The sequence below is a fragment of the Odocoileus virginianus genome, unplaced genomic scaffold (assembly GCF_023699985.2).
Source record: "Odocoileus virginianus isolate 20LAN1187 ecotype Illinois unplaced genomic scaffold, Ovbor_1.2 Unplaced_Scaffold_14, whole genome shotgun sequence".
Lineage (NCBI taxonomy): Eukaryota > Metazoa > Chordata > Mammalia > Artiodactyla > Cervidae > Odocoileus > Odocoileus virginianus.
The window spans coordinates 1,173,365-1,188,559 of NW_027224276.1; the positions used below are offsets into that span (position 1 = coordinate 1,173,365).

At 38.1% G+C, this 15,195-nt stretch overlaps 1 protein-coding gene and 1 long non-coding RNA gene across 6 annotated transcripts in view; one reads left to right on the plus strand and one right to left on the minus strand.

The window, feature by feature from the left end:
- Positions 1-15,195, plus strand: part of LOC139033520 (uncharacterized) — a 29,980-nt gene that overhangs the window by 1,892 nt on the left and 12,893 nt on the right. For 2 of the 3 annotated variants that reach the window (XR_011486073.1, XR_011486072.1), the window contains exon 2: positions 3,826-3,952. This is a non-coding gene — a long non-coding RNA (uncharacterized lncRNA). Of the gene's footprint in view, positions 1-3,825; positions 3,953-6,709; positions 7,233-15,195 lie in introns of those variants that run through there. The other variant, XR_011486074.1, reaches the window with a different exon arrangement.
- Positions 8,508-15,195, minus strand: part of WNK3 (WNK lysine deficient protein kinase 3) — a 186,412-nt gene continuing 179,724 nt past the window's right edge. For all 3 annotated transcript variants that reach the window (XM_070462813.1, XM_070462812.1, XM_070462814.1), the window contains exon 23: positions 8,508-14,069. In XM_070462813.1, coding sequence (XP_070318914.1) covers positions 13,740-14,069 — 330 coding nt within the window. In that variant the 3' untranslated portion in view covers positions 8,508-13,739. The remainder of the gene's footprint in view (positions 14,070-15,195) is intronic.

The following is a 15,195-nucleotide window of genomic DNA, read 5'->3' on the forward strand; positions in this document are numbered from 1 at the left end:
TGCAGAACCCAAGAGTAGTCCAGGTGAAATGAAGTCTGAGAATAGTGTGCGTGCATGCTAAGTTGCTTCAGTTGTGTCTGACTCTTTGTGACCCTATGGACTGTAGCCTGTCAGGCTCCTCTGTCCATGGGATTCTCCAGGCAAGAATACTGGAGTGGGTTGCCATGCCCTCCTCCAGGAGATCTTCCTGACCCAGGGATGGAACTCTTACATTTCCTGCCATTGGAAGGCGGGTTCTTTACCACTAGTGCCACCTGGGAACCCCGAGAAGAGTGTGAAAGTGTTAATCACTCAGTCATGTCTGACTCTGTGGCCCCGTGGACAAGTTGCCCATTGAGAAAAGTGTATGGGGATGCAAAAGCTGAAAAAGCATCAAACTCCATAAAGAAATTCATCATAAAAGACTAGTGGAGATAGGATAAGCCAGATTGGCAAAGAATAAGTAGATGTTGAAGCAATGCACATAAATAACTCTTGAGAAAACAAGCAGTGAGAGAGAATAGTGGCTTGAAAGGATGGCAGATGGAAAGAATAGAGGTTTTTCTAGTATAATGGATACCTAAATGATTGTCTACTCAGCCCTCCTTTCCTAAGAATTAAACCTCTCCCCATTTACAGTTATAACAAAAACTGTCATGTTAACCATAACCATAGCTGACTGGGTCAGAGGCACATAATGAATTCAGGCTGGGTTGATCAGAATCTCATTCCCTAGAAATTTGAAACTGGACCAGAGAGACCAGTTTTTCTTGAAATTTAAATCTTGCAAGCTATCAGCAGTCAATTTTCCCATCAGATGAACAAAATTAAAAGATGCTGGTCTGAAGGAAGGGAGAAAAATGCAGACTCGGAGAAGACATGGAAGATAGGAAGGCTTCATCATGTTTAAGTCCCAGGTTTTATATCATTCTTTAGATATTCTTGTCCTTGGTTTCTCTGAAGCAATCTCATATCTTTACTATTTTTAAGATAGAATTGAATTAGAAACTACTCATGACCAAAAAATATTAATGCAAGAACTGGTACCAGAAATGGGGTGTGTCAAATTACAAACCCTAAACTGTGGGACTGGCAGAGATTGGAGATCTCTGGTATCATTAATCGAAAGTTTGCATTCTGTTATTTGGCAATGAAATAGGTGCTTATTGCTTTTGAGACTCAAAAACAGCAGCCCTTCTGCATATATCAAGAGTTTGGCAATTGTTGACAGTCAGATATTCATGGGCTTTGCTGACTTATAGTAGTAGAACTCTGTCTCATTTCAAATATTTCACTAATTAGGAAACTGGCATCCAGGCAGTTGGAATGAGGTTATCTATATAAGCAGATTCTTTACCATCTAAGCCACCAAGGAAGCCATCTATATAAGCCAAAGCTCCCAAATGTGAAGATCTCTTCCTCTGTACATGCATTCAGCTTTCAGCTGAATGGGTAAGTGTAACATGCCCAGGGCAGATCAAAAAAGAGAAGCTTCACGTCCTTTAAATCAGCCTACTGTTTTCTATCTGTGCTCTGAACTGGACACCTTGAGCAGAATGCCAGGGAGAAGGAGGCAAGTCCTTAGGTACAGAGCTAAGAAATAGAGCTGCAACAGAATGAGCAGAATGCCAGGGAGAAGGAGGCAAGTCTTTAGGTACAGAGCTAAGAAATAGAGCTGCAACACAATGAGTCAGGTTACTCTGTTTAGTAAATCTAAAGATTCAAAGTGCATAAGTTGACTAGATTCTTGGCACTTATTAGCATTGTGAGTCCCCTCAAATGAAATCAACAGGCAGTCATATGAGGTTTTGAGGAAGTTGTAACACTAGAAAATCATATCTAGTGAACAGCGACCGTGAGCCAGCAGTGATTCTCAAAGTATGGTACATGGACTAGCACATCTGCACCTAGAATCTGTTAGAAATGTAAGTTCTTGGGCCTCACTCGAGAGCTCCTGAATAAGAAACTCTTGGGGGTAAGGCCAGTAATCTGTGGCTTGTGTCTGTGCTCAGTCGCTTCAGCTGTGTCCTGACTCTTTGCAACCCCATGGACTGTAGTCCGCCAGGCTCTTCTGTCCATGGCATTTTCCAGGCAAGAATACTGGAGTGGGTTGCCACGCCCTCCTCCAGGGGATCTTCCCGACCCAGGGATCTCTGTTGCCTGTTTTGCAGGTGGATTCTTTACCTGCTGAGCCATCGGGGAAGGCCAATCTGTGATTTAAGTGGTGTCAAAGATAAACAAAGGCTGACATCAGTTAAAGCAGTGAGAACAGATTTTATTCAGTTACTGACAGTAGGGGAAAGAGCAGAGCTCCATTCCATTTGTGCAGAGGTGACAGCATTTTATTTATTTATTTATTTATTTTTGGTGACAGCATTTTAAAGGGAGAAGGAGGGAGGAGGAGTGAGGCGGGGCTCAAGTAGAGGCAAGAAAGGGAAAAATTACAAAGGGCTGGCCAGTGTAAATGCAATTAGGCTAGCTGTGTCTGCTCATTGGCAGTTACTGAAGTCAGCATTATATCCTATAATATAAGAGAGACAGAGGCCCTGTCCTTCATAACGATTACATTTCAAAGGATCGGTCCTTGAGACACACACTCTGGAGTTGTAGGAGATACATATACATCTCAAAGGGACAGGGGAAGAATTGATAATTGTAAGCCCTTTTTGGTAAACACTGTTAAGAAAGAGAGGTCAGGAGTCTATTGTCAGATGTCAGTTAGAATAAGCTGTAAATTCTTTTTACAGCCCCAAGCTTTTCCAGATGAAAATTGGGTCATCCCAGAGACTCTGACATATTAACATACTAGAACATGTTAGAACCGGATATGGAACAACAGACTGGTTCCAAATTGGGAAAGAAGTATGTCAAGGCTGTATATTGTCACCCTGCTTATTTAACTTATATGCAGAGCCTATCATGTGGAATACCGGGCCGGATGAAGCATAAGCTGGAATCAAGATTTCCGGGAGAAATATCAATAACCTCAGATATGCAGATGACACCACCCTTATGGCAGAAAGTGAAGAAGAACTGAAGAGCTTCTTGATGAAAGTGAAAGAGGAGAGTGAAAAAGTTGGCTTAAAACTCAACATTCAGAAAACTAAGATCATGGCATCTGGTCCCATCACTTCATGGCAAATAGATGGGGAAACAATGGAAACAGTGACAGACTTTATTTTCTTGGGCTCCAAAATCACTGCAGATGGTGACTGCAGCCATGAAATTAAAAGATGCTTGCTCCTTGGAAGAAAAGCTATGACCAACCTAGACAGCATATTAAAAAGCAGAGACATTACTTTGCCAACAAAGGTCTGTCTAGTCAAGGCTATGGTTTTTCCAGTAGTCATGTATGGATGTGAGAGTTGGACCATAAAGAAAGCTGAGCACTGAAGAACTGATGCTTTGAACTGTGGTGTTGGAGAAGACTCTTGAGAGTCCCTTGGACTGCAAGGAGATCAAACCAGTCAATCCTAAAGGAAATCAGTCCTGAATATTCATTGGAAGGACTGATGCTGAAGCTGAAACTCCAATACTTTGGCCACCTGATGTGAAGAACTGACTCATTGGAAAAGACCCTGATGCTGGGAAAGATTGAAGGCAGGAGGAGAAGGGGACAACAGAGGATGAGATGGTTGGATGGCATTACTGACTCAATGGACATGAGTTTGAGCAAACTCCGGGATTTGGTGATGGACAGGGAAGCCTGGTGTGCTGCAGTCCATGAGGTCACAAAGAGTGACTGAACTGAACTGAACTGAGAGACTTAGAAGGCTAGAAGCCAAGTTTGGTCTGGTCTCTTTAGTGCAGGTGTTTGAATGGAGTGTTTGTGTTGTGTTTTTGCAGGTTGCACTAGTTCTCCAGATGATTCTAATGTACTCTTAAGTTTGAGAATCACTGCTCTTCTAGAGCAAGCCCAAGGCCCAAGTACAGACTGGTAAAGCAAGAAGGAGCATCCATATAACTGACTCTCGTAAGTTTTTCTATACCTATAATTTGTTTTCTTCCTTCCTTCCTATTTAGGTGGAAATGGTGTATACTTGGACCAGTGACTGGATAAAGGTGTGCCCCTTTGCTTTCCTGAAAGGAAACTTTGTAGTTAATCTAAATATTTCTCTATTATTGCATGTTAGATCTATTGGTTGGAGAAGGCAATGGCACCCCACTCCAGTACTCTTGCCTGGAAAATCCCATGGATGGAGGAGCCTGGTAGGCTGCAGTCCATGGGGTTGCGAAGAGTTGGACATGACTGAGCGACTTCACTTTCACTTTTCACTTTTATGCATTGGAGAAGGAAATGGCAACCCACTCCAGTGTTCTTGCCTGGAGAATCCCAGGGATGGGGTTGCACAGAGTCGGACACGACTGAAGTGACTTAGCAGTAGCAGCAGATCTATTGGTGGCAGTCAAGTTATAAAGAGGTTGTAAGATCCACATTTAGATTGCACTGAACTAGATGAGGAAGGGGCATGTCCATGCCATGTTGTTGCTCTGGATGCAGTAGCTGCATGTGACTGGCAGTTGTCCATAGATTGTGAGGTGTGGGCATTTTGGAATTGTAGATATGGGGGAAATGGCATATGTGTTTATGGGGCAGTCAAAAGGAGGACTGTATGTAAACATCTATTTTGTCTCCCCTATGCCCCTTTGCTACCCTTTTCTCTACCTTACTCCCATGGTTGCATCAGGAGCCATTGTTTATGTACTTTCCCCGAGAATTTGGGATTGAGCTGGAGGAGGAAAGATGAAAACTCCTGGCTGCATTTCAGCATCTGATTTATTTGTTCTTAAGGGCCATCTTTATTATCCTTGTGTTTTGTGAGATACTACCACCAACTTTATAATAAATTCCTCTTTTTGTTTAAGCTTGTTCAAATTGGGTTTCTGTTACTTAAAAACACGAAACATATATATCACAAGAGAAACTTTATACTAAACATAGGGCATACAGAGGGTAGAGTAAACAGAGGCCAAAGCCTTGAAAGTAGAAAGGGACAGTGAATGTTACAGAACAGTGGTTAAAGTGTGTGCTTTGGAGCCGAGATCTGGGCTCCAAAACCTGTTCAACCCCTTACCTGCTACATAACAAGTTATTTAACCTTTTGAGCCCTTAATGTATCTGTGAAACATAGACTCATTAAGTTTTCATCAGATTTATTTGGTACCTACTATGTGCCAGGAATAATGCTTTGGTTAAGTTGGTGTTAGTCGCTCAGTCATGTCTGACTCTTTGTGACCCCTGGACTGTAGCTCACCAGGCTCTTCTGTCCATGGAATTCTCCAGGCAAGAATACTGGAGTGGGTTGCCATTTCCTTCTCCAGGGGATCTTCCCGACCCAGGGATTGAACCTGGGTCTCCCACACTGTAGGCAGATTCTTTACCATCTGAGCCACAAGGGAAGCCCACTATGTGCCAGGAATAACATTAGGCTGGGAGTAAAGAGTTCTCAAGACAGTCAAGGAGCTCAGAAGCTTGTGAAGATTAAATGATATATTAAAGTGTTTGGCACAGTAAGCACCTAACAAATCTTAATTATTAAAGTGAAAGGTAGAGAGAAGCATAAAGAGGTTGCATGAAGAGTTCACATTGTATTAAATCTTGTCTTCCATCTAAGTAATTAACTAGCTGTTTAGTTTCTGTTAAGGCCCCACTTAGCTTTCTTTATTGCCCAAATCTGTGGGGGCTGTTTGAGAGGCCGTAAGCTTATAATGGTAATAGGAAATAATTCATTAGAAGGTCTAATGAGGCTGCTATATTGCTTCTGTTTCTTAAACCAGCAATAATAGCAGGGAGGTCATTTGATTAGTAAAGAAAACAATGACTGTGGTTCTCAACCCTAGTTAGGTTAATATGATATTAATATATTATCTGGGGAGCTTTTTAAAACAATACTAATTAGAGGGATGGGGCCCAGACACTATTTTTATTTTACATTGTGGTAAAATATATATAACACAAAATTTACCATCTTAACCATTTTTTAATAAATTAATTTATTTCTCTTAATTGGAGACTAATTACTTCACAATATTGTAGTGGTTTTTGCCATGCAGTTGAGTAGTGTTAAGTATATTCTCTTTGTTGTGCAGCTAAGGCACTAATTTTTAAAAATACCTCCCTGGGTGACTTTAATATGCAAACAGAGATAAGAACCTCTGAGCTGGAATGGAGAAATCTTACAAATACTGGTTAAATTCCTGAGTCTACTTCCTCATTTGTAACATGCATGTGAGCTAGTCTTCATCTATTTATCCCAAAGTCTTCTTCCTATTCAGACTATCATCTATGCTGTATTTCATTTCTGTCTTGAGCTCCTGTCTTAAGACCCACCTTCTCAATTTCCTCAACTCCTACAACTTGAGCTCCTCCTAAATTCTTTAGTCACAGACTTAATTATGTCATCTCATTCTTTTATATAATGCTCATTAATGATGGCACATTTTAAATGGGTTTTATGGTGTTTTATCATCCAACTTAAATATTTTCATCTCTGAAACTCACTTTACATCATCTATCATTGCAGCCAATACTCAGTCTTTCCCCAGCAGACTTGCTGTTGATTTGCAGATTGGGTTCAGCTTTGTTACATCTTTATGACTGTTTCCTCTTCTCTTTAGTGATATGTAAGGTCCCTTCAGGAGTTGTTACTGTTATTTGAGCAAACCAGGCACAGTGCTAAGGCCTTTATGTTTTTTTTTTTTACTTAGTCTCAAAATACCACCACTGAGGTATTTTTACAGATAAGGAAATTGAAGCTAATAAGTTAAGTATTTTTCGTAAGTTCACAAAGCTAGAATACAAATCCAGGTCTGCTGGACTCCAAAAGGCATCTGTATTAACTATAATCCAAACCAGGGCCCATTTCTAAACCAGCCTGATTTCCCAAGTGCAAGTTTGTTGTGAAAGTCACTAGCGTTGTCTAACAATAAGCACACTTAGCAAATTTGGGACATATCTCATTTAATAGTCAAAACCACTTCATTTTACAAATGAGAAAACAGAAGTTTCAGAGGTCTGTAGATCAAAAAACCTGTGCTTGTTCCACTGTGTATCCTCCCTTTGTTGTTGTTTAGTTGCTAAGTTGTGTCTGACTCTTTTGTGACCCCATGGACTGTAGCCTGCCATGCTCCTCTGTCCATGGGATTTCCCAAGCAAGAATACTGGAGTGGGTTGCCATTTCCTTTCTCCAGATCTTCCCTTTAGGGATCACCTAAGAGAGAATACCTTGGAGTCACTGAATCATTAAATCAAGGTAATAGATTTTTTAAAACATTTTAAGAATCTTCATCTAATCTTGAATATTTCTGATAGACCCCTTATTCTGCCTCCAGGGCTATTTGCATAAATATATATATGAGTCTTCTACCTAAATTATCAAATGAACAAGGGATCTGACCTCATTTGACAGTTTCCCAAGTCACTGTAGTGTGGTAAATGAAAGATGTGCAAGAGAGATTTCCAAATGCACTTTTTTTTCCCTGAAAGTGGACCATAAACACTATCAGTACAAATGGAAATACCCCAGCATAAGTTTGTGCAAAGAGCACATTTTGAATCATTGCTTGTATCATAAACATATACGTCTAATCCTGAAATTATAAAACAAGCACTGGATATAACCTCATGTAAGACATATGAAGGACTTTCCTGGTGGCGCAGTGGATAAGAATCCACCTGCCAATACAGGGGACACAGGTTCGATCCCTGGTCCAGGAAGATTCCACATGCCACAGAGCAACTAAGTCCGTGTACCACAGCTAGAGAGTAGCCCCTACACACCACTGCTAGAGAAAGCCCGAACACAGCAATGAAGATCTAGTACAGCCAAAATTAAAATAAATAAAAACAAGAAAGATATATGAAGAGAATATATACTAATCATAATGATTAGTTGAAAAGTTAGTCTAAATGTATTTTGATTGCTATTACAGTATATCTGAGAGTCAGTATGAAAGTCAAAGTATTAATCACTCATTCATATCTGACTCTTCACAGCCCTATGGACTATAGCCCACCAGGCTCCTCTGTCCATGGAATTCTCCAGGCAAGAATACTGGAGTGGGTAGCCATTCCCTTCTCCAGGAATCTTCCCAACCCAGGGATCGAACCAGGGTCTCCTGCATGGCCTGGGGTTTTTCCCATGACCTTTGGAGTCAGACCTGGGTTTGCATCCAGGCTTCATCATTTACTAGCTATTGTGCCTTGGTAAATTATATAATCTCTCTGACCTTCAAATTTTCTCTGTTGAGACAGTAACAGATCTTGCTTATAGGATTGTTTTGTGAATTAAAAAATATCACAAGCCTGACTAACACAGTTAGGTATTCAGTAAATCATAGTGACTGTTACAATTATGGCTCATTGACAAATCAGGGGAATAGGTCCAACTCCAAAATTTGTTGGAGCTATAAATCAAGAGGTAACATACAGGTTGGTTAGTTTGTCCAGCCAATATAACTACAGGATTAAAGTTTTAAAATCTGTTAAGTTAGATTTCGTAAATGAAGAACCAGCTTAAGCCAGGTGATTGCAGTGACTATGACAGTATTTTAATAAGATAATATACTCATTTTAACACAGCCTTTATTTTCTGTTTCAAAACAAAATTTCCAGGAAACAAAATACTTAACAATGGTTGGGTACAAATGAAATAAAAATCACAGTTTCAAAGAACCAAAATCTAGACAACTGCTTAAAGGCAGATCGCTTAGGTTTATAAAAAAAAATAATAAAAGTTAATGTCAAGAAGGATTAAAATTAGTTTTAACAACATTCCATATAATGCTACATTCCCCAATTAAGAAAGGAGAGTTGACATATACAACTAAAGGTTAAGTGTAGAGAAGTGGCTAAAATTCTGCATACTTTATAGTAAATTATGCATGAAAGTTTATTAATTGCATAAACTTCCTGAGTGGCTCCCATGCTGTACTAGGTCTACATGCTTAATATTCATATCAAACAAATTACAGCTTTAAGTGATTGAGCATGACAGACCTTGAACAACTGCACTTTCCAATCAATCACTATTTCTGCTGAGGGTATGTTTTGGACCACAAACTTCAATCTGAAATCTTACAATGGAGAAGAAATGCAACTTAAAAACAAAAATGGGAAGGATGACAAGCATGAATTTAGGAATTTTATTTTTCAATGACACTGTTTTCTTTCTCAAGAGCCCAGTTTCTCTCTTCCCTTCTTGCTTGACTTTTAGCCTTTTTGCTTGAGGTTTTTTTAATAAAAAAAAAATCTTCCAGAATGGGAGCTGTTGGTTTATATAATCTTCCAGCTATCTCAGTTGAAAATACCTTCAGTGTAACCTAGTTACTATCCCAGGCCTATGCCTATGTTGGCTGTCAAGGTTTCTGACCAATGTTTGTGTTCATCCTTCACATACAAAGACTATTTCCATGGTGACCTGAAAGCATTTCAGAAACATTTCATACTAATTTCACTTCGAAGGATTTTACCAAGTTTGAGTGTCACCATTTTATAGTCTGAACTACTTGTGGGATTTTTATTTCAATCTCAGAAATTACACTTAAACAAATCAATGACCTTTTCTATGCTCCATTCCCTGATTGGGTCATCTTTTAAATAAAAGGGGAAAAAACAAGTCCCCAGGAAACTACTTTCATCAAACTTTCATCCAGGATGAAAAATGAACAATCTATTCTAGAAATAATGGCCTGCACAACACCTCAGATATCTCAATATTCTAAACCAAACAGAAGATTAAATAACTGAATCCCAAACTGATGGCAAGGATACTTCAGGAATGTACTTGTAGATGAAGCCAGAAATACAATATTAGTACTAACATTAAATGTGCTTTAGTGTTACACACAGTAAACAAGGGAAACAACTTGTGGTTTACAAACATTTGCTCAGTTTTCTGGGGGGAAAAAGGAATGCATCATTTTCATCACTCAGAGAAGACAGCAAAGGGGAAAGTCAATGCCTCTGATAAATGTTAGAGATTGGATGAACAGTTACAATTAACTACAATTCAATTAAAAGCATACAGCCATTTTAAGGTAATAAAATATCACTACAAATACTTAGTTGTATGCTAGTATGCTGAATGACAGGCCACTGCTCTAAGATTTATCAAATATCTCATTGTGATAGTTAAAGCAATTTCAACCCATAGCCCTTTAGGCACACAGACAAGAAATGCATCTCTAATAAAAGATGCGAAGTTACAGGCACTGGACTGTCTAATTTAGGTACTTTCTTACCATTTGTTTGTTTACAGCTAACTTCTACCACTAAGTCCTATATTGCCACCAGCTGGATTTATTTCTCTGTTCTCCATCCCTACATCCCCAAAGCTTATTTCAGAAGCACGTGGCTCTCATCACTTAAAACATAGATTGGTGGCAGAGTGATGGTCCCTCTCATTTCAAACTCACAGCACTGGGACAAGAAGGCAGGCCAGATTTATAACCTGAAAGAATACTTAGAATCAAGGCAAAAAAACAAGTTTCACAGGCAGTGTTTTCATGTGTACCCCAAAACAGCTTTGAAAGAGGTAGATAAATAATTGTAATTGGATTGGGATTAAATATGGGGTTCTAAAATGATATAGCCCATCATATTATACATAACACTCCACACTCAATCCAAAAATCGCAGCAGAAAAGTGCCTTTTAAACTTTCACAGATAATTTTGCTGTCAAACCATTGGAATTCATGCTGGATATAAAACTGGCAAGAAAAGATGAAAAATGAAGTGGATATTTGTTAACTACAGCAAATTGCCTTAAATAGAGATTCAAGACTGGTACAAATACATAGGGTTATTTTCATTAGATTTACACCAATACTGGTTTCATATTCTTATGATGTTACACCCAACTTCACAAACATAGCAGCAGGTACTTCATGATGAAATGCTCACATTGCCACATATGGAGATACAGTACTATTCATCAGACTTGCACTTTGAGAAGTAAATGTGATGGTTGGACATACTGACTACCCTCAAGAAAGCTTTACAAGCAGGATTGTTTAGTGTAATCCTTTTTCTTCTACAAGAAGGAAAATGGAAAGGACAGGTTTTGGTGTGTGTTGGAAATGGGAAGAAGGCCCTTCTTTATAGTAGGCTCTTTGTTAAGTAAGAAGGGAATGTCTGAGCTTTACCTCAAGAGTTAATTATTTCTGGGTAGGAAAAGTACCTCAGCAAGGATGAAAACAGCACTATCATGATTTATCAAAATTATGAAATAATGCAAAACCCCTAGATAGAAAACTAGCTAATATTTACAGTCAAAGTGACTATAATCTGAGTCAAACATTTAAGTAATGGGAAAAAATAACTTAAAAACCCACAGTGATGTGAATAACACTGTTTTCTTCATTTCTGCACACTCACTTTTTTCTGTATTTTTAAACTTACACACGTTACATATACATAATGTATACATAACATATATGTTAACCCAACTACTGCAGTCAGCATGGAGACAGCAGTACACTATTCACCATCTTCAAACTTTAGAAGACTACTTTTCTTTCCAGCAAAAAATCTGAAAAGATTCTAAATATTACAAGGCACTGCAAAAGTCTGCAGGCAAAATAATGATGAATTGTACATAAAACAGAGGTGGTGGCAAAATGTGGGACATATGATATAGAGCAGCCATTAATAAATGTCATCCATGGAGCTTTTTTCATCCTGGGGTACACTATTAAAGGATTGTAACTCCAAAAAGGATCATAAAACCTGCAGTATTTTCAGCTTATAAATTGTAAGTCTCAATGTAATCACACAAAGCTGACTCTACTAATGAAACACAAGCAGTTTGAAAGAATTACAGATTTTAGGCACATTGTTTTTTGTACACATGGAAAACTGCAATGCGAGAATTTGCATTACACTAATGTCCTAAAACCATTTCAACTTGCAAATAATACTGTAGAAGAAATTTGAAGAATCTGTACATAAGATTTAGAAAGACTCATCCAAACCAGAGTATGTTTTATAAAAAGAAGCTGTGACTCTTATCAACAGCAGTTCTCAAAATGCTGTCCTGGATGCCCCAAAATGATAGTGACAGAATCTTCATGATGCTGAGTGTGATCCTCAGGTAAGCAACAGAAGACACTTTTTTTTTGGAAAAAGGGTGTTGAATGTCACAAAGTAGAGTGTGCAAAAAAAAAAAGTACACCCATTAAGTTTTCCTCATTACCTGGCAAGATCATGGGGTAAGATTTTTAGAGGAATATGGAGGAAAATCTGTCAACAGAAATGTTGGGTGATCATTTGGAATGTTGACCAATAGAACTCATTATTAGGTAAGTGTGTCCTAGAAATGACTTTGAAATCTTCAGAGTAAAAAGTATTTTAAACATGTTTATATGTGGTAGTTGATAAACACTGTTTTAGAATTCAATATTTGGGTTTCACAGATTGATCAAGCATTAGGTAACTTTGTGACCAGACTTTTAAGAATATTAGTTAACTTTCTTGAAAACCAAAAACGTATATTCTGACATTGCCTCCTCTCCTCCTAAAACTGGATAAAACCCAGTAAAGTGCAACTTGACAGTGATCTCTCTCAGATTCTAAAGAGGCTGCCAAAATCATCTAAGATCTAAAATCATCTAAGATGCTACAGATACTAACAAGAAAACTATAACAACTAAAAAAAAGGTAATCCCCCCCCCAAAAAAAAAAGTTAAGGGCAACTTAAATAGTATCCTTCGAGGGTCTACTATCTACTGCAGGACAGTGTATACCCCTCATCTCTTAGAACCCTGTAAAGCCAGTGTTTCATGTGTAAGTCTCAAAACCTACTGTATCAAGTAAATTTCTCTTCAGAAGAATGGATTAATAGAGGTGTAACTTGAATAGTCTTTGTTAGGAATACAAAGATTCCCCCCAAATGAGATTCATATCAGCTGCAGTATATCCCTTGCAGAAGAATGCAAGCCAAACCAATGCCTCTCATGCTCAAATACAATGTAGTGTGCACATGAGAAACAAAGAGATAGCTGCTTTGAATTACTATGGAAATCCTAAAGCAGCTACATTATCTGCAGAATCAAGGAACTGTTACAGTTCTGTTTTTTCCTTCTTCTCCGCCTCACCTAAAACAAGGCTTCACTCCTACTGCTGTGATGACGGGAAGAAAATCACATTAAAAAGGGCTCATGTTTTATATTGGTTGACAGTTATTCTAATTTTATACACCAAAACATTTCCTGCAGCAAGTTACCCTGCCTTCTCTGAAAGATAAACCTAAGATAAACAACATGAAGAATCTCATAAGACCCTGCTGGAGAGTCTCACTTTGTCTATGTTTGGGGAATATAAATTTAAATAGTTCTTATACCTTTTAAAGAAAAGTATCAAAAAAAAAAAAAAAAGAAAAGTATCATCTAGCTGCAGAGAACTGCAATTTTAAAAAATGAGGGCTTCTCAGCAATGCATGGAAAGTGTCCTGGAAATGATAATGCTCAAGCTGAGCATATTAAAGCATTCTGAACGGTATTTTTTAAAAAATCAAGTATCAAAGAGGATAGGATTTGAAGTGAAAAAACATTTCTATGTGCAGTGTTCTATATACAAACTGCACAGTTCTACAGGTGATGAGCTATATCAAATACTACACTGGAACAAAAAATAATAGTGGAAAGTAAACTCAAAATGAAGGAAAATATGGCAGAACCCAAGAAGAAGAAAGTTTAATACCTTAGGTATCCTGAAAATAATTCTGAAAAAAACTCCCTTTTCTTCATTATCTACTCTGATTTACTTGGGACCAGGAGGGATTGTGGACGGATTCTGCACTGCTGAAGCTGGAAATGCCTGCAAATTCATCCCTGGTTGGAACGGTCCCCCAGGTTGGTTAGGAATTACTAGAGACTGTTGTGGTGCTCCTGAAATTCCTACCCACTGTACTGGATACCCTGGCCCCACCACAGCATTATACTGACAAACATGGGGTATTCCATATGATGATAATGGCCCAGGAAATGAAGGAAGTGACAGTCCTTGTGGCAAGGAGGTTGGGACAGCTCCACGGATTTGGGACAGAGAAGAAATCCATGTTGGTGTGTAGCCCATAGTAGATGGAGTATTCTAACAAAAATAAAAACAAAAACAAAAGATCAGTTTATTTGATAGATGCTTTTACTCTATATTCCTATTCTTTTTTGTCTTACTACTACTCTCTCATTATTATTCTGAGCATCTACCATTTTGGGAATAACTTTCTGTGTGCTCATAGTTATATACCTATTTCATTTCATCTTCATAACTGCCCTGCAAGACAAGCATTTTTAGATGAGGAAACAGAAGCTAAAAATTAATAATGCCCATCACCACTTAGCAAATTAACAGTAAGGTAAGGATTTAAACACAGTTCCAGATAACTCCAAGGCCCCTGGTAAATTTCTGTTCACAGTTCAATGTCTCCTTTCCTCATACGAGCACTACTCTTCTATTTTTACTTCCTTCTGCCAGTCCCAGACATTCTTTCATTCAGGGCCACAGACAGTAATAGTTCATCTTACTACATAATTCTCTGAAGACAGAGGATCATAATTTGGTGTGGCATAGGGGAAACAGCCTGGCATATAGTAGGTGCTCAATAAATGTCACCTCCCTACCTCCTACTACTCACTATTTGAAGTCTGATATTTCTGTTATATTTGGGGAAATTTAAACTCAAGACAATTATGTTTTTGACAGTTCTGAGAAAATATATTCCTGATTGATTCCTATTATATTATGATTATGTGTATGTATAGAGATTACTAAAGTCAACTGAGCACACACATAGAGATTACTGAAATCATATGCACATGAGAATAATATGTCTAAATAAAAGTAAATAATTCTTCCTTAAGGGAGAGCTTGGTATCAGTCCCAAATTCTTAGTTCTTTTAAATTGATGGTCAAGTTAAAACCCTTTCAACTAAAGTTTCAAGTTTAATTAAGGATAAAGGTTTTCTTGCTTGACTCAAGAATGAATGACAAAATCTCCTGAGGGGAAAAAAGAACTCTTATTTAAAGTCCAGCAATCCCATTTTCATATCAGTGTTTTTGTTGTTAAAGTAAAATTAAATACTTCTGGTTTTAAAATAGCTCATATAGTATGATCACATGTTTGTAAAGCTATTTCTGTGTATCCATATATAGACATACAAAGATATCTGAAATGATATTTATCTAAAGTTAGTGACAATCATTTCTGAGTGGTGGA